This window comes from Herpailurus yagouaroundi, unplaced genomic scaffold, assembly GCF_014898765.1.
Source record: "Herpailurus yagouaroundi ecotype Mexico unplaced genomic scaffold, PumYag 77, whole genome shotgun sequence".
In the NCBI taxonomy this organism is placed as follows: Eukaryota; Metazoa; Chordata; class Mammalia; order Carnivora; family Felidae; genus Herpailurus; species Herpailurus yagouaroundi.
In genome coordinates, this window is record NW_024412388.1 from 43,373,369 (window position 1) to 43,390,716 (window position 17,348).

General features: G+C 56.8%; 1 protein-coding gene across 2 annotated transcripts in view; it reads right to left on the reverse strand.

Moving 5' to 3' along the window:
* Nucleotides 1–17,348, reverse strand: part of GLIS1 (GLIS family zinc finger 1) — a 228,348-nt gene that overhangs the window by 12,232 nt on the left and 198,768 nt on the right. Inside the window, exons 5-7 of one of the 2 annotated variants that reach the window (XM_040470314.1) lie at nt 9,702–9,863; nt 5,052–5,150; nt 1,180–1,306 (exon numbers count right to left, since the gene is read on the reverse strand). In XM_040470314.1, coding sequence (XP_040326248.1) covers nt 1,180–1,306; nt 5,052–5,150; nt 9,702–9,863 — 388 coding nt within the window. Of the gene's footprint in view, nt 1–1,179; nt 1,307–5,039; nt 5,151–9,701; nt 9,864–17,348 lie in introns of both variants that reach the window. The other variant, XM_040470313.1, reaches the window with a different exon arrangement.

Genomic DNA, 17,348 nt, shown 5'->3' on the forward strand with positions numbered 1-17,348 from the left:
CATTGCTCATCAGTCACAGCCCACTTTTCTGCCGAGCCTCAGTATCCTCAACACATCCCTGTTACCCCTTGGGTCTCTTTGTCGCCAGCTGTTTTAGCAAATCTGACGCTGTGAGAAACAGCCACGGCAGAGGGGCCTCTAGCTGGAGGAAGGAGGGTGTGATCCCTTCTCCATAGATCCACCCTCCCGGGGTGTCCTTGCCCTTGTGGACCTATGTGAGGGTAGGGCAACCCAGAAAAAGTGTAAACACCCTGAGGCTGTTTGGTAAATGCTTCGACTTAGTTTTAAATCTGTTGCTACCTCAACCCTGAGGGGAAAGCATTAAAAATTAGAAAATAAGAAATGTCTAAAATGGTTAGAGTAATTCAAGAAATCCCAGAGGGTGGGAAGAGCTTTCTGCTCTGATACCGTGGTTTCTTTGTGGGATGGGGAGGGTAGAGCACGAGTCTTGTCAGCTGGAATCCGCCCGCGGGCCACATCGCAAGCCACGCAGTGAAGCGTTCCTGCCGGACCCGAGACCCGCCTCCCGGCCTGCGGCCTCCTGGGGAGGACAGACAGGCTATGTCGGCTGGACCAGTGGCTCTGAGTGTCCAGCTGGATGGCCCGGAAGGGTCCCGGGGGTTGAGGGGCTCCACCTCTAGGCCACAGAATTGAATAAGCTGGAAGTGATCTGGACCAATTTGCCCACCCTCTCCGAGCCTCGGTTTTCTCCTCTGAAGCCGGAAGCTGTGGTATGGAGTCCTGGTGGGGAGCACGTGGGTCTTTAGGTTGAGGCCCAGGCCTGAACCCTGAGGTGGGCCTGAAGAAAGCGCAGGAGCTGCCTCAGTGAAGGGCTGGGGTGAGGAGGCCAGCAGGGCGTATACGGTGGCTCAGAGGCAAGAGGGAGCACGGGATGTCCAAGGAACTATGTTTGACGTGCCAAGCAAGGCTGGTGTGGGAGGCCGCTAGGAGTGCCTCGGCCCCGTTGAGGCCCCGAAGGCCAGGCTGAAAGGATCCTGGGCTTCCTCCCCTGGGCACTGGCGCCACATCAGAGTGTGAAGGAAGGTATGTCAGAGGAGCGGGTGCCCCCCACCGGCCCCTGGGCACCCACAGAGCATCACTGTCTTCCTGCAGGGCTGGCTGGCTGTGAAAGAGCCCTCCTGGGCTGTGCACCTGGCCCCTGCCTCCCCACACGCATACCTGGGAGCAGCTCCGGGGCGCGGCCACCCTTCCTCTCACCGGCCGCCAGCTGTGTGGACCCGTGGAGCTGCTGCAGGGCCAGACATTCGGTCAGAACGTCAGCCTCAGTATCAGGGCCTGTGTGCAGCTGAGGAACAAGCAGAGGGAGAGAGGGTGTTAGCGCGAGACCATCTTCCCACCGGCAACCCTCGGTTTAGGGGACAGGGCAAGGATGGTGGCTCCAGAGCAAGACCCTTCACCTCACTGCACCTCAGTTTCCTCATCTGTAAAACGGAGCGAACTGTATACGTTGGGTTAGTTCAGGTCTGAGAAGCAAACACTAGGAGTGAACATGCAAGGATTTTAACAGGGGAAGTGCCTGCGTGAGAGAAAACCAGGGAGCTGGGCAGTCTGGGAAAGGGAAGAGGGGGGAAGGAGTTTGGTGGAAGCTTCTAGACTAGGAGTCCTCATGGAGCTGAAGTGTGCTGGAAGTCACGGGGTCCTGTGTCTCCCAGGCATCAGCATCTCTGCAGGGCCTGCCACACTCAGTCCTTGGCTGGGAGCAGCCTACAGGAGCCATGGCCTCACACATGTGCCCAGAAGGGTGTCAAAGTACAGCAGCTGGGGCCTCCCGCAGGTAGCCAGAGCTCCGTGTGGCCCGTTCTCGGGGCTGCCCCACAGTGAATTCATGTGGGCAGAGTAACATACAGTGGGCACCCAGGGAGTGTCTTTCCTTCTCTCCCCCTTGCCCCCATCCTCCTTTCTTCCTGGTATGAGGCATGATGGAAATAGTCCAGGGCAACCCGAGTTCAAACTCCACTCCCATGTCTTCTTCCTCCCTGTGTGACACTGGACAAATACCTTAACCTCTCTGGCTCTCCCCTGCCTGTAATAAGCAACGACAATCACCACCACCGCCCCCCAGGCTTCTAGGTGGAGTAAGGAGATGACAGGTATGGACAAGCTTGTGTGAAGGGCTGGCTGACCCCAGCTGGCCGTGTCCCACATGGTCATGTGACAGTAGGCATGCTGGATCCATATATGGACTTGAGGTCACTGGCTGAGAACAAGCCTGGGTGGGCAAATCCTTGGCCAACAACCCTTAGCCGTCTTTAAGGTAGACTCGAGCTCCATAGCCCAGAATGTCTTCACCTTCCCAGAGAGGCCAGATGGGGACAGGGAGTGGCCAGTTGAGGCCCTTGGGACATCGGGCCATGAGGTAGGAGCTCATCTGGAAGGGAAGGGGCCCCTCTCCTAGGGAAGTCCCCAAGCCTGACTCTCAGAGCCCTGAAGATTTTGTCCAGATCCTCATTCCACCTGGGACAAAACAGACCCAGAGAAGGTGAGAGCCTTGTGCCACGTCACACAGCAGCTGAGAGTCAGCCCCAAGGGTTTTTCCACCTTCCCAGGCCAGAAGGGCTAGCACCCAGGCCTGGGGAAGGCGTGCCCAGCCTCCCGATGGGCCCTCGGCTCCCTGACCCAGCAGCTGTTTTCCATGTAAATTAAGTTTCTGGCAAAAGAAGGCCAAGGCATGTTCTTGCAGACCGCAATGTCGATCGGATTAGGAGCAGCAGGAGAGGAGAATTAAGGAAGAAAAGCATTTCTAATTCTCTCTGAAACGCAGCAGGGCTGCCAAGGAGCTGTCATAATACAAGGGTCGCTTTACCCAGAAAGATACATCGTCCCCGATGGCTCCTAATGGATGCTTATGATTGGGAAGTTTGCAGATCTGCGGCCCCAGGTCCCTGGGGCTCAGTGCGAGCCAAGCATGGGGCCTGGGAAAACCAGGGCAGGATTCTGGTCCTCGGGCACCAGTCTGCTCGGGATAGAGGCCTCCTTGGCATGGAGCCCGGGCCATTCCCTGTCCCCGCTCAGGCCCTTCAACCTGAGATCAGTAGAGAGAGCTCAGGCCCCGGGGACAGGCAGGTCTGGGGTGGGACCCTTGGCTCCGTCACTCCTGCGTTGCACAACCCTGCAGATTTGTTAACTCTCTGGGCCTCAGTTTCCACGTCTAAGATGGGGGATTAAAAACTGCCCACCCCCTAGATTCATAGAGAAGACTAAATGAGATACGGGTGTGAAACACCAGGCTCAGCGCTGGGTTCAGGTTCAGGTTCAGGTTCAGGTTCGTCCCTCCCTCACCAGAGTGAATACAGATGTGGTGTTTTCACCAGCAAGCTCATGTGCATACTCTGACGGTGTCCCTCCTCTCCTCTTCTGCTTCCAGTGGCTCCCCATTGCCTGCAGGATGAAGACCAAAGCCTCAAGCCTGGCTGTGCCCCTGCAACGTCTTCCCAGCTGAGGCCTGCCTGTCCCAGACCCATCTCTGTACGCCCCCACCCCACAGGACTGAAGTAGTTTTCTTTCTCCAGCCTCTAGACTTTCTCTGCTTTATTTGCAGCTGTATCTCGGAAAACAGTACGTGCTCCATAAATCTTGCAGGGCAAATTAACAGGCTCTCCTTGCTCTGTTGTCCACTGTCATGCTGATGTCCCTGGATTGGCCCTGGCTTTCTCTTCACCCCCACCCCCCCCGCCCCCGTCCTCCCTTGCACTCAAGTACCCACCGCACATGGCCCTGGTGCTCTTCTGGAGACGCGGGATGAACCGAGAGGTGGGCTTTGCACCAAGTAGCTGTCCCATCCCCCTGCTGCACTGGGTCCCTCTGTGGCTCACACACTTGTTGTCCAAACAGAACTCAATGCTTTCTCCCGCAAGCCTGCTTCTTTCTTAGACCCTCTGTCCTGGTGAAGGGGGCCACCACCATCCTGCCCCCAGAATCTGTTTCTGCTACTCCTCTGCCAACCCCCTTCTCCCCCGCCCCCGCCGGCCGTCCCACTCTGCCCCAAGCCACCCCCACCACCTCTCCTGCTTCCCAGCAGTGGCCTCCCTGCCTCAGGTTTCCCAACCAGCCCCAACCAAGTCTCCATATGGCCCCCAGAGCCATCTTTCAAGGTGACACGTCCCTTCTCTGCTTAAGACCCCTTGATGACACCCACTGTCCTCAGGATGGCCCAAACTGCTCGGCAGAGCTTTGGGCCTGTCACGTCTGCTCCCCGCAGGACGCCTCTCCTCCTTTCGTAGCTGCCTGGCTTCGAGACAGGCAAGGTGCCTGCTGTTTCAAGCTTTAGTCACTCTTGGGAATGCTCTCCTTCCTGTCTTGGCCTGCCCAGTGCTTAATGACAACATGCACCAACTTCTTCTCAGAGCTTTTACTTTGGGCTAAGTACTGTTCTACACCCTTACTGTAGATGTACTAGTTTAAGCCTCATGGCAACCCTCTACACAAGTCCTCTGTTGCCCCCATCTGACAGTTGAGGAATATGAAGAAGAAAGGCGCTAAGAGATGTGCCCAAGGCCACGGGCAGGCTGGCTCCAGAGCACACACAACTGCAGTCCACTGTCCCCCATGTCATTTCTTCCATGGACCCTCTTGCTCCCACCCTTCTCTGTGCCCCTGACTATTCTCTGCATCCTTCTATTGCCATCTTTATTATATTATATTGAATTATCTCTTTATGTCTATCTCTGCCTGCCAGGTCGCCATTGGAGGAGGACACCATGGTTTTCCATTTTTGTATCCTCAGTGCCTACATGGGGCCCTACATCATGTATTACTAAACGAGCCATGGCGAGTGGGCAGATGGATGACAGAGAAGCTGGTGGACGGTCTGTGGGTGGATAGATGTCTGGCCAGCTGGAGGTAAGGAAGTGAACTCTGGGGCCAGGTGGGAGGCAGATCCCGGACGATGGACGGGACCATCCTCAGGCGTGTGGGTGAATGCACGTAAGGAGTGCGGGCACCTGGCTTGATGCTGGACAGGTGTCTGGGAGGCCAGCGGGGCATCTGCAGAGGTGGGCCTGGAACGAAGACCGTCTTACCTTCTTACGCACCTGCTGCTCTTTAGCTGAATGGGCCTTCACGTGCTTTCGGAGGGAGCTGGGGTCCGTGTAGCGCTTGGAGCAGCCAGGGATCTGACAGGCGTACGGCTTCTGTAACATCAGAGGTGCAGAGGTGGGGTGAGTCAGGGCCATCTGCCAGGCCCCAAGGTCATACTGTGTGACCTGCAATTGGGAAGGGGCAGGCAGCAGGTTCACACCCTGTCCCTCCCTCTCTGTCCCCAGCCAGGAAGGATCCAACTCTGCCAGCCCTGCCCACAGCCTTGTAGTGAAGGAGGGGTTGTGTCTCCATTCTACTCTCGTGCTGGAACCTCAGGTAAGTTGCCTCCCATCTCTGAGCCTCACTCTTCTCCCTTGCAAAATGGGGCCAACTGAGTTCTAAGGATTCTCCCAGCTCTGACAGTGGCTCTGAGAAGAGTACACCCTTTGAGCCCATGGCTGCAGAGAAGGTGCGAGTGGACAAGGAGTACAGTGAGGTGGCGGCCTTGGAGAGGAAGAGGAGGGGCAGGGGAAGAGAGGGGACAGCACAGGGCCAAGCTGGAGTATGGCAGGGCCCCAGGCTGGGAGTGACTAATCACACCTTGTAGTGGGTCCAGAGATGCCAGACTGCTCTCTGGACCATGAGAAAACCAGATCCTCATTCTGATGATCACGGGAAGCTGGAGGAAGGTGGATCTCAGACACAGGCCTGGGGAGGCTGGGGGTCTGTGCCCTTTGTGTACTTCCTCTTAGGGGCCCCCACTGCTCATGTAGAACCAATCCATACCCTTTACCACCTCCCCTGTTCCCCTGTTCCTGCCTGGGCCTCATGCTGCTCTCCCTGCCTCCACTCTCCCCTCCCACCACAGCCAGAGAGCCTTTCTCACAGACCTGGCCATGCTCTCACCTTTGAAAAATCCTTCCATGGCTCCCTCGTGCCCTCGGACACAGCCCATCTCCCGGTACTGAGGGCGCGCTGTGACTTGGGCCTACTGAAATTCTCACCTCTCCTCCTGCCCCTGTCCTTGTGTGCCCACCCACCCAGCCCTCCTGGAATCTTCTTTCTGTCTCTACCTCCTGATCTTCCCAAGGGCACCACTGTGCACCCAGCAATTCTGGGTTTGTTCAGTGTCCTTCTCTACCAGGTGGTGCATTTCCTCGGGGGATAATCCCTTCGGATTCATCTCAGGTCCCAGGGACTGACCCAGGAAGTTGCTCCAACTGAATTCTGAGCTCTCCCTTAGGGGCTCCTGCTGAGGCTTGAAACAGTCCATCCCTAAGGCCTCCCTTTTTGACTATACCTAGTGGTCCTGATTTCTCAGGGCCCTCCGGCCTCTAGCAACTAGCAGGGAGGGTGTCTGCAGGATGTGGTGCCTCTCACATTAAGTACCGGGGACCACTATGTCCCTGTCAGACATGCCCATGTAGAACTGCCCCCCTCCCCCACCCCAGACCTCAGGCAACTCTGTCCCTGCTGGCCTGAGGACAGGCCAGTCCAACTGCAGACCCAGGGACCTCATGGGGAGGGGCAAGCAGAAAGAGATGACCATACCTTGGTGCTGCCACGGACAGTTGCCAGGTTAAAGAAACGGAGGAGAGCAAAAAGAAAGAGACAGTGAAGTGAGAGGCTTGCTGCGCTGAAAGGAAGGTGTGGGGCAGGAGGGTGGAGGGCACACTCAGACGTGCCCTCCCCAGCCGCGTGAGACAGACATGCTTGCACACACACACATGCGTGCACACACACACACGCACATACACATGCACACAACACTATGGGCCTGCTCCCACCCCAACACATGCACGTACATACACAGAGACATTCTCTCTCGTGGGCCCTGCCCTGTCCTGCTCCAGGCCCCGTCCCCGGGGGATGCTGATACAAATCCACACGTTTTTGCCAAAAAGCAAACAAACAGAGCTCCGTGTGTGCAGGCGCGCTTGCCTGGAAAGGGCGCGAGGCCCATCTCTGTGTTTGTTTTTCCAGGGCCTGACGTGTGCAGAACATTCCTCCAGCCCCGCTCCTCCGTGAGCCCTCAGGAAACCCTGTGGCTGTCCCAAGCAGCAGCCAAGCCCCAGGCCTGGAGTCACTGCCCCAGCTCCGAAGCCTTGTTAGTAACAAGGACACTCGTGATGGTGTAGTAAGGACACAGTGCCACGGCCGAAGCACAGATGAGGAAACAGAGGCTGAAGCTTTGTCCAAGATCTCGCAGTAAGAGTGTGCCAGTGACACTCTGTTAGGAGGCCTCCTCTCGTCTGGGCAAAGGAGAGACCATCACCCCCTGGGGCCGTGGCAGTCAGGACTGAAAGCCCACACGGAGTGCCTGGGGATGCGGCAGGGTTTGCTCAACATTCAGTCAGCGAGTCAGAGGAGGGAAAGGAGGGACTCACATTTGCCGTGCAGACCGTGTGTCAAGCCTGTCTTTGTATCATTTCAGTTGATTCCCCTATGATGTAGGTGTTTGAGGAAATGGAGGCCTAGAGAGGCTAGGGGCATTTCTTCGAGCTCTGAGCCCAGGTGGAGGGCCAGAGCTAAAACCTGGCTGGCTCTCTCTAGTCTGTTCTTCCACTTTCCTGCCCGTGGGGAGAATCCTCCGATCTCTGGCGCCAGAGGGGAGCTGGGAACATGACAGGGTCCCTTCTGGAAAACAAGGCCCAGCCTGCATGGGCCTGACCCACTGGCCTCTGGGCTGTGGGTGCAGGGCTTGGCGGCTGTACCTATAGGCTTCCCCAGGACCTTTGGGGAGATGAAGGCCTGAGATAACCCCGTGGGCTCATTCTGGGCCTGACCTGACCTAGTCCTCAGAGCTCTGTTCACACACCAAGTGGGGGCCAGAGGCCTGTTGCTTTGGGGCTGGGTCCAGGAAATGCAGCAGGAGGGAGGGAGGAAGGGAGTAAGTCAGAGTAGGTGACCCTGAGAGGCCTGGAGGGACATTACTCAGGCTGGGGGTGGGGCGTGCAGAGAGGCCTGGTGCTGTGGGTGCTGCCTTGTGGTCTCTGGGAGATGTAACCAGGAGACTTGGGCACAAACTGTGCCCCTCAGGACCTGGGTGGGGGCCATGGGCCCCAGGGGCTGGGCTTGTGAGAAGGCAATGAAGGCAGGGGTTTGTTAGAATGCCTCCTCCCTTGTGTCTCCAACAAAGCCTGTGATAATGCAGCCTGAGAGGGGAGGGGTGGAGAGAAGGGTCGGGTTCAGCCGGGGACAGGGCTCCTCCTTCCTACCCTGTCCCTTGTACTCCATTCCACCTCTCCAGGGTGGCCGATACACTGGCTTTTCCAGCAAGGGCCACTGGACTCTGCCACTTAGGAGCTGCGTGACAGTCTGTGACTTCACGTGAGTCTCAGTTTCCTTGCAAAATGAGGATAATGGCCCTTACCTTGTGGGTTGTTGCCAACATTAAACTCGAGGAGAGCGTACGTGATACTGATTGTGAAGAAAATGTATAGAACATTCTGCCCAGGGCCTGGCTGGGACCCAAAACACTGAGCTCCCTATGTTTTCTGCCACCCCCTTCCCCACCATCTTCTTTGGGTCTTGGCTTTCCCAGCTTATTCACATCCAAATAAAGGGTTTGGATCAGAGGGCCTCCAGCTCTGACCGCTGTTGTCTTGTGGCCTCCAACTTACCCTGGAGGGGTTAGTCGGCCTTGTGGGCCTCTGTTTCCTCATCTGTGTATCTGGTACTAGGCAGGCTGGGCCGGATGGCCACTCGGGTCTCCCAGCCCCCGACCAGTAGAGCTCTCCAAACATCTGCCCAAAGAGCACAGGTACATGGACTCTGGCTGTGGAACTATCTCCTGCTGTACATGGGGGCTGGGCTCCTACCAGGCTGCACACACACCCTCACACAGGCCCTGTAAGAGGGGTGTGAGGCCCAGCTCGGGGCACTGAACCTCCTGGAGCCCTGCTTCCTCCATCTGTCAAATGGCATAGTGACTGACTGGCCTGGTCAGTATGAGATGGTGGACACGATGTTCTAGAAAGTGCTCTGTTAACCTCTGAGGTCTGTAGGCATGGGAGAAAACGGGGAGACTGACCCTGATAGAGCTGCAGGTTGTCACAGTTTGGCCCAAACAAGGGAAAGGGGGTGGACATATAGGTATCTGGGGACCAGAATTAGAGTCTCAGGCCCTGCTCACTTCAACCCCTCACCCACCACGCTCAGGGGGTAAAGAACAGCTCTGGAGAGGCTCTGGACTGTCTGCACGGAGGGCGTGGGGTGGGCGGAGCGGGGAAGGCCTGCTCTGGGGCTGGCTGACAGGCCCGGGGAGAGGAAGAGGGTGGTGAGCCCACTCTCTCCGTGGGGACATGCCTGGCCATTGGTGCCTGGGCCAGTATCCACAGACTAAAGCAGTGGCTCTCAACCGGGGGAGAGTTTGCTTCCTCCTCCCCAGGATATCTGGCAATGTTGAGAGACATCTGCCACAACTGGGAGAGGGAAAATTGCTCCTGCCTGTCTAGTGGCTGGACGCCAGGGATACTACTAACTGTCCTACAAGGATGAGACTTCCCTCTCCCTGGATGCCGTCATCCCGCCCAGAACGCCCAGCGCTCGGGACGAAGGCAGGGTTTCTGCGAGGACCCTGGGTGCTACCCTGCATCAGACGAGTGAGGGACTGTGCACGCCTCCCACACCCCTTCCCCCTCGGCCTCTGCCCTCGGGCCTACCGTGTCAAGGTGGGTGCGCTGGTGCTTGGCACGGTCGCTGGAGTTGCTGAAGGCCTTCTGGCAGCCTGGGTGCTGGCACAGGTATGGCTTCTCGCCCGTGTGGCTCCGCAGGTGAATCTTGAGGTTCTCCAGCCGTGAGAAGGCCTTGCTGCAGCCTTCGAACTGCAGGAGAGGCTGGTGAGGGGCGTTCCGCAGCCCCCGGAGGGCCCACTACTCAGCCTGGAAATGGCCCCCCGTCTCCTCTGCCCCCAGTCCTGCCCAAGGCCTCCAGGTGCCCTGTTTCAGCTCCCCGTGAAGTGATTCAGGACCCAGACTATATCTGGGAAGCCCTGGTGGGTCCAGAAAAAGTACTCCCCTGACTTAGAGATGGCTCCCGGTGCTAGAAAAGAAAGCGGTCTTTCCAACTCTGGATCTGGAAGGATCCCAGTGGCATGTGGAAAGGACACACGGCTGTTGGCAACCCTGAACGGACAGACAGGACAGCAGGTGCAGACAGCCCGCATTCGGAACCTAAGGCCTCGATTTGAGTGGGGCTCTGTCCCAGTGAGGCTTTGGGCAGTGCCTGTCCCTTGACCCACCCTGTCCCTTATTTCTTTGCCTACAAACTCGAGACCCTGTGGCCACCACCCAGGGCTGATATGAGGGCCTCAGGGTGGGGGGACGATGACTGTCAAAGGGCTTTGTCCACCTGGAGTGCGGCATCGGTGCTGATTGCTGTCAGAGTAACAACCGTATGTGTAAACTCAGGGTCTTTGATTTATCATTTGGCTATTTGTCCAGTGCCCACCATGTACCAGGCCCCATGCCGGGCGGTGGGCATGCAGCGGGTACAGCACAGACCTAGCGATGCCCTTGGCCGGAGTGGGGATGGACAGCAACAAATGCACCGCCTCCTCCCATGGCTCAGGCCGCCCCATCTCCGTCCCACAGCCTCTGTCCACCTCCCGTCTGCCACCCCAGAATCCTCTAACTGCTCACTCCTCCCCATGTGACCACCCGAGGTCTCTGAGGTAACAACAGGACCCCGCTGCTCCGCCTGAGGCCCTGGGATGCCTGAGTGGCTCAGTTAAGTGTCCGACTTCAGCTCAGGTCATGATCTCACAGTTTGTGGGTTTGAGCCCTGAGTCGGGCTCTGCACTGACAGCTCAGAGCCTGGAGCCTGTTTCTGATTCTGTCTCTCTCTCTCAAAAATAAATAAACGTTAAAAAAAAAATGTTAAGCCCTGCACCCTCCACACCTTCCTGCCCCTCCCGACTCCCACCCACACCCTCAACACGGCAGGAGCCCACTGGGCAATCTCAAGCCTTAGATCACATAAGTTGCTTCCACCACAGCCCCGACGCCTCTCCTGGATGCACACCCACCGTGTGTCCTGCTATAGCTGCATGGGAGTGTGATTCTCAATGTGTCAGGAACTTTCATGCCCCTGGGCCTTTGCTTGAGCTGTTCCCTGGGCCTGGAATGCCTTTCCCTCCCTCACTCATCTTGCAGACGTTTACTAGAGGTGCTAAGCACTACCTCCTCTGAGAAGCTTCCCCAACCTCCGTGGCCCCTCCTTGGTCACACCCTGAGCTTAGGGGTTAGAAGATTTTTGCTGCACACTCACTTCTCACCATGCCTCTAGGCTGAGGGTTTGGGAGTTCCTTTGACGGCAGGGCTGGCATCTCATTCACGGGACAAAGGGTGGGTTAGAAACTTGAGCCAATGGGAGCACGAACAGAAATTCCCAGGCCTGGGGACGTACGTGCCCTTGTGAGTGCACCCCCTTCCCTCCAGTGTCCATCGAAGTACCCTGATACCTGTGCCCTATGTCTGTGTCACGCCCACGTACACTGGCCCAGCCCTGTCCTAACCCCATACCCGCGGAACCTCCCAGAGCTGAGTCCCAGGCTGGGGTGCGGCAAGCAGCTATCGGGGTAGAACCCCCGAGGTGGGACCAGAGGTAGTAGCAGTAGGTGGGGAGAGGTTGCTGTCCCATCAAGACTGTTCCAGGGTGAGGATGCTTCAGGTACCACGGCAGAATAACACCCCCATGAGGCCAGCACCCAGACATGCCAGGGACCTTGAGGCCATGGGGGCTCTGTCTGCAGCTGCCTAGGTCCACTCGGTCCTCCCCATTCAAGCACCGCACAGATGGCCCACAGAGGCAGAGAGAGGAGGATGGCACACTTGTGGGTTCACACCTATGTGCACCCTCTCTGTTGGGCCCAGGATTGTCACCAGGGTGACCTCGTATCCCTCCACAGCCCTAGGGGCAAATATTCCTCTCCTCCTGCCAGGAGGTGGGGCTCAGGGGACCAGCACAGCAGTCATAGACACCGCTCTGCCGTGGGACAACCTGGGCTTGTGTCCTGGCTGCTCAACTCCCTGAGTGCTCCGGGAGGAGTCCCTCCAAGCCTTCGAGCCTCAGTTTCCTCATCTGTAAAACTAGGTGAGTCCTTCCAACTGTGGAAGGTGGCTGTGAGGGTGAAATGAAAGAGTGCCAGGTTAAGTGTTTAGCTCAGCACCAAGTCCCCACCTAGTGTTGTCACTGCTGCTCCCATTCAAGGTCACCAAGCAGGTAAGCAGCAGGTGGCATTCTGCTGGGGTGGCGTCTCCCGGGCCTGCCCCTCTGTAGAGTGGAAGGGGGTGTGTGTGTGTGTGTGGCATGGTGGGCTCCCGCATCTCCCCATGTCCCGTTTCCACTTCTCACTCCTTCACCCCTTATCTTGCTCCCCATCCTCCTCCTCCGGCTTGGCAGCTTGGACTAACCATCCCATCACACCCTGTGCTTTCAAACCCCTTGGCTCAGGTGTAGGGGGCGGTTAGCCTGGGCTTGGGGCCTGGAGCAGCATGGGGACTGGGGAACAGGATGGGGGCTTGAGGGGCAGGTGTCCAGGGCTGTCCTGGTTCCACTTCTACAGGAGCATATGCATCCTGGACAGGTCTGTCTCCCCTTGTCTCTCTACCCTGGGGATCCAGGATCTGGAAGCCTAAAGCTGAAGCCTGCCTATCTGAGTTTCCTATGAGCCCCTCCCTGCTGCCTTACAGCCAGCGGCCTCACCAGACACCCCTACGGCCCTTCCCGCTCTGTGAGTCTATTTCTACGCTGCACATTTAGGTGGGTCACCTCCATTCAAGACTCTCTAGGGCTCATCATGCTTTCTCACAGCCAGCCAATCCCCTTAGCATTGGAGGTCTTCTAGGGTCTGATGCCACACAGCCTGGGGTGAAGTGTCCAGACTTGGAAAGCAGGAAGTCCAGCAAGTCAGCGCCCCCTCTGTGCCTCAGTGTCTTTCTCGGTAAAACGAAGACAGAAACCAGCTCACGGAGTTGGTTGTGGGGTGAGACGATGTGCATGTGTGCATGACACACAGGACATACTCTGTAAATGTCATCACTGTTATTGTGGTGGTGATTCTTTCTATCTTGCCCTCAGAAAAAAACACCAGCCTAGGTCAGGTTTTACCATGGCAACCCCATGTGGTGTCCTTTGGGTGCCAGCAACAGCCTCTAATGAGAGCAAGGCAGCCTTTTGGGGGTGGGAATGGCCCGATGGGGCCCCATCTACTGGCCGTGTGGGGGCTGGGAGGTCAGCATGGAGAGGTGCCCCACCACTGTTGTGTTGTGGGGGTGCAGATGCTGCTGGAATAGACACACGCGTCTTGTAGCAGAAGGGTCCTGTAGCATGGGTCTTGGCTTTGTTTCTGGCTTTGAGCTTTGGTTTCCCTGAGTGGGGTGGAAGATGGGTCCTAAGGCAATGCCACTGTGACCCAAGGATGTAAGGATGCTTCCATGGGGTCTGTCCCCCAGGGGGTACACACAAGGGCCTTCCTGACATTCCTCCCACAACACTCTGGTCCCCTGGGGTTCGAAGGCAGACTTTGCCCTGGACAGACAGACCCCTTCCTCCGGGCTGTCAATGTTGAGGTATATAACCCTGCAGAGCAGACCTCCTGGGGCATCCCTCATCCTGTTGCAAGGGGGGCGGGCACAGGGAGAACTGTCCCTACTGTACCAGAAGGGCCAAGCCACAGTCAGAACTGCCCTCTCTCGCAGAAAGAAGGGACTCCTCAATCTTCAACCCGAGGTTAGCAGGTCGGACAGACCCCCTGACTCTGAAAGTTGTTCATGCACCCCATCCACCTGCCCCCGACCTTATCACTCACCCTCACTGCTGGTATCCCATCTGCACCTGCCCAGGCTTCCACCTACTCACTTCTGGAATTCACTCTCATCCTCTCATCTTTTTGCACATTGATTCATATCCTCTGCCTCACTCAGCTGCCCCTTTGTGCCTGGCGGCACGCTGGGAGCTGAGACTTCAGGGCAAAGAAGACCACAAAAGACCCATAAGTCCAAAAGAAAGACATGTATTCAGCCCCAAGAAGGGGTTAATCTCAGGGGGCTTCTAGCTGGGGAGGTCGGGGGTCACTAAAGCCTTCTTGGAGGAGCCGGGACTTGACGCCCAGGCAGGGTTTGGACAAACAGGGTGGGAAGCACAGGGAGACTGGGAGGGGTGCTGAATATTCTGGAGATTAAGGGGAGCAGGGAAGGAGAGGTGGAAGTAGAAATGGGAATTTGGGGGCTCCCTTCATTCCCACCCATGCAGTGGTGATCCATTCTAGAGCAGGTAAGTTTAGGGATTTTTCAATCCCATTAAGACACCACAGAAACTGCCCTGTGCACTCACTGATGTGGCCCAGAAAATGGGGTGGCCCGAGGCTATTCACTGGAGGGACTCCGGTGCCACTGCTGCTGGCTAGACTCCCCACTAACTGGACCTCCCACCTTCCACCTAGATGCCTGAGCCAGGAACCTGTTCCCTCCTCCCTGGTCGCTGTATCTGATCGGCCACCAGGTCAGGGAAATGCCACCTCTTAAACCATCTTTCACGTGCACCCTCTTCTGTTCTTCGCTGCCCCGCTGCCCTGGTCCACACCCCCAGCATTTCTCACCCAGGTGACTGAACTAGCCACCATCTTGCCTCCTGCCCCTCCTCTCTCAACTCATTCCCACAGGATATCTGGGATCTAGAACGAAAACTGAAGCCCACAGGTCTCCCTGCTCAAACCCTGCACGGGTTCTCTAGTCCCTGGGGAGTACAAATCCTCACCACGGCATCCCAGCTGGTGTGATCTGGTCCCCGGTGACAGTTTGGTGGTGCCCGCCCCCTCCAACTCCCACCTCCAAACCGGCGTGTTTCAGTATCAGAGCGGCCTGGATGCAAATCCACACTTCCCAGCTGGATGGCCTTGGGCAAGTTCACTTCATTCTGCCGGAGCCCAGATTTTTCATCCATAAGTGGGGGCATCACTCGGGCACACCTGGGCACACAGTAGGTGGGTGGTCTCCGTGAACCACAGGGTGCATGCAGCATTCCGTCTTATTTGGGGTGAATGTGAAACACACCAGCTCAAATAACCAAACACACAACACATTTATCTGGCCAGAAACAAAGGCTCACACGCCATGGGCAGCAGAGAGGGTAGCTGCTGTGGACAGGAGGTACAAAGAGAGGGGAGAAGAAACAGAAAGGACTTTTGTCTAAAAAATGCAAAGAAATGGGTGTTAGGGATTTCTTCTTTACTTTATGATGCATAAACGTAAAATATATCGTAAGACAAAACAGGTGAATTCAGAATGATGTAAGTGACTGGGGGACACCCTCTCGGACACCTACCAAGGGCCGGCTGCTGTGTGTGTCTCACGGGCTGTGTCATTTAATCATGACAACATGCTGTGCTGATAAGCCTCCTTCTTAGCCCCCCTGTGCAGATGAGAAAACTGAGGCTCGGAATGATGACACCACTGGCTCAACTCACAGCTGGTAACCGGCGGAGCTGGGGTCTGATCTCGATGGTTGATGTGCCAGTCTGTCCCTATGTGTCCCTAAACACTCTGGCCATTGCCTCAGGAGTAAAGCACCAACCACGGGGTTGCACTCAGCAGCTATTACTAGGATTTTCAGCTGGGCCCACATCCTGGGTTCCAGTCCCAGGCAAAGGCCAGGCCCGGCCCAGGATGTAGAGCCGACGCTGGGAGAGGAGGACGCCCTCCAAGAGAGGAGATACCACCGCACAAAAAGGAAAAACAAGGCGGCAGAGCAGAGAAGAAAGAGCACAGAGCACAGAGTCTTGAAAGGCCCAGTTTCCACATGTGGGGCGTGTTACAAGAGAAGATTAAAATAACGGGGGAAAATACCCCGGGAACCGTGAAGCCCTAGACCATCTGGAGTTTTATAGTAACAGGCAGGGGAGAATCAGAACCTAATTGAAAAAAGTCCACTGCAATCCATTACCGCTGCGTGCAGCTCACAGAACCAAGGGCAGGAGATGAAAGACGGGGGAGCCATCCCAGGAGCCGGGGAAGGCCGAGCCAAAGGGCCCTTTAAGTTCTGGCTGGGGGTGGGGGGAGGGCACTGGGTCAGTTGTCAGAATCTGCAGGCCTGGGCTCACCTCACTCAGCAATCTGCCCTCTCTGAGCCTCGCCTTCATCTGTCGAATGGCTAAGCAAGATCACTCGGGGAAGCCCTAGCACGGTGCCAGACACACCTCTGGTGCTGAGCACGACCGTTCTCTCCCTCTGGCCCCTGGGGAAGGAGGAAGAGTGCCGTTCCACATGTAGGGCAACGCGCCGCATGCCACAGACCCCAAGGTCGTGCAGACAGAGGCTTGTTCCCGGGGGCTCCACCACTGAGAGTCACCAACTTGGGCAAATCGTGTCCCATCCCTGCCCCCATTTCTCTCCTCTCTAAAACGGGGCTGCCACTAACTACTGTTGCAACTGGCACACGGTAGGCGTCTAGCGAACGTCAAGTTTCCTCGCTGTCGCTGTTGTGGCCCGAAGAGGAGCGAGGGCCTGGTTTCTCATGCTCTGGCTAAGAATCTGGACGCAAAGGGCAAGGAGGGAGTTTTGGGGGAACAGGGCATGGGTGGGGGCAGGGGAGGAAATGCCTCCACTTTTGGCATTTGCCAGTGACTTGCTTCTAAACAAACACATTTCTGGTTTAAGGGTAAAATATATTGGGTTACAACAGTCTGGCAGGCCATTCGGGGATCAACTTCTCATTTTTGTGCAAACTTTTAACTTACTTTATAACAATGATTTGGATGTGCAGTGCCAGATTCTTCTCCAAGATGTCAAATAATTCTGTGTTTGGCCAGCTTGAAAGGCCAGCCAGCCGGGAGCTGAGGTCTACTCCTCACTCCCGCAGCCCTGCAGGGGACTCTGGCCCCGAGGTTACTGTCCTATGAGGCCCTCTGGGGTTTCCATGGAAGTCTCTTCAGAGCCTGTGCTTCGCCAGTCCTCAGGGGGTCCGGGCAAGAAGGGGAGGAACAGATATGGAAGGATCCCTGGGAGGTGAGGCTGGAGGGCCAGCCTGGACTCTGTGCGCTGTGAGCCCACAAGGGTCTGGTCTAGCTTTGGGCATGCAGTGCCGTCTGAATAAATGAAGGAGTGGGCAGATGTGTGTACGAGGGAGACTATGACCCTAACAGCAGCTATCACATTTACTCTGTACCTGGGACTGGGCCAAACTCTTCCTAAATACGATCTCCTTTGTCCCATTAGGACAGTGTACCAACCCCCCCTCCCCCCCACCTCATTATACAGGCAGAAACAAAGGCCCAGAGAGTTTAGGGGTCAGATTCCCAGAGCTCATGAGGG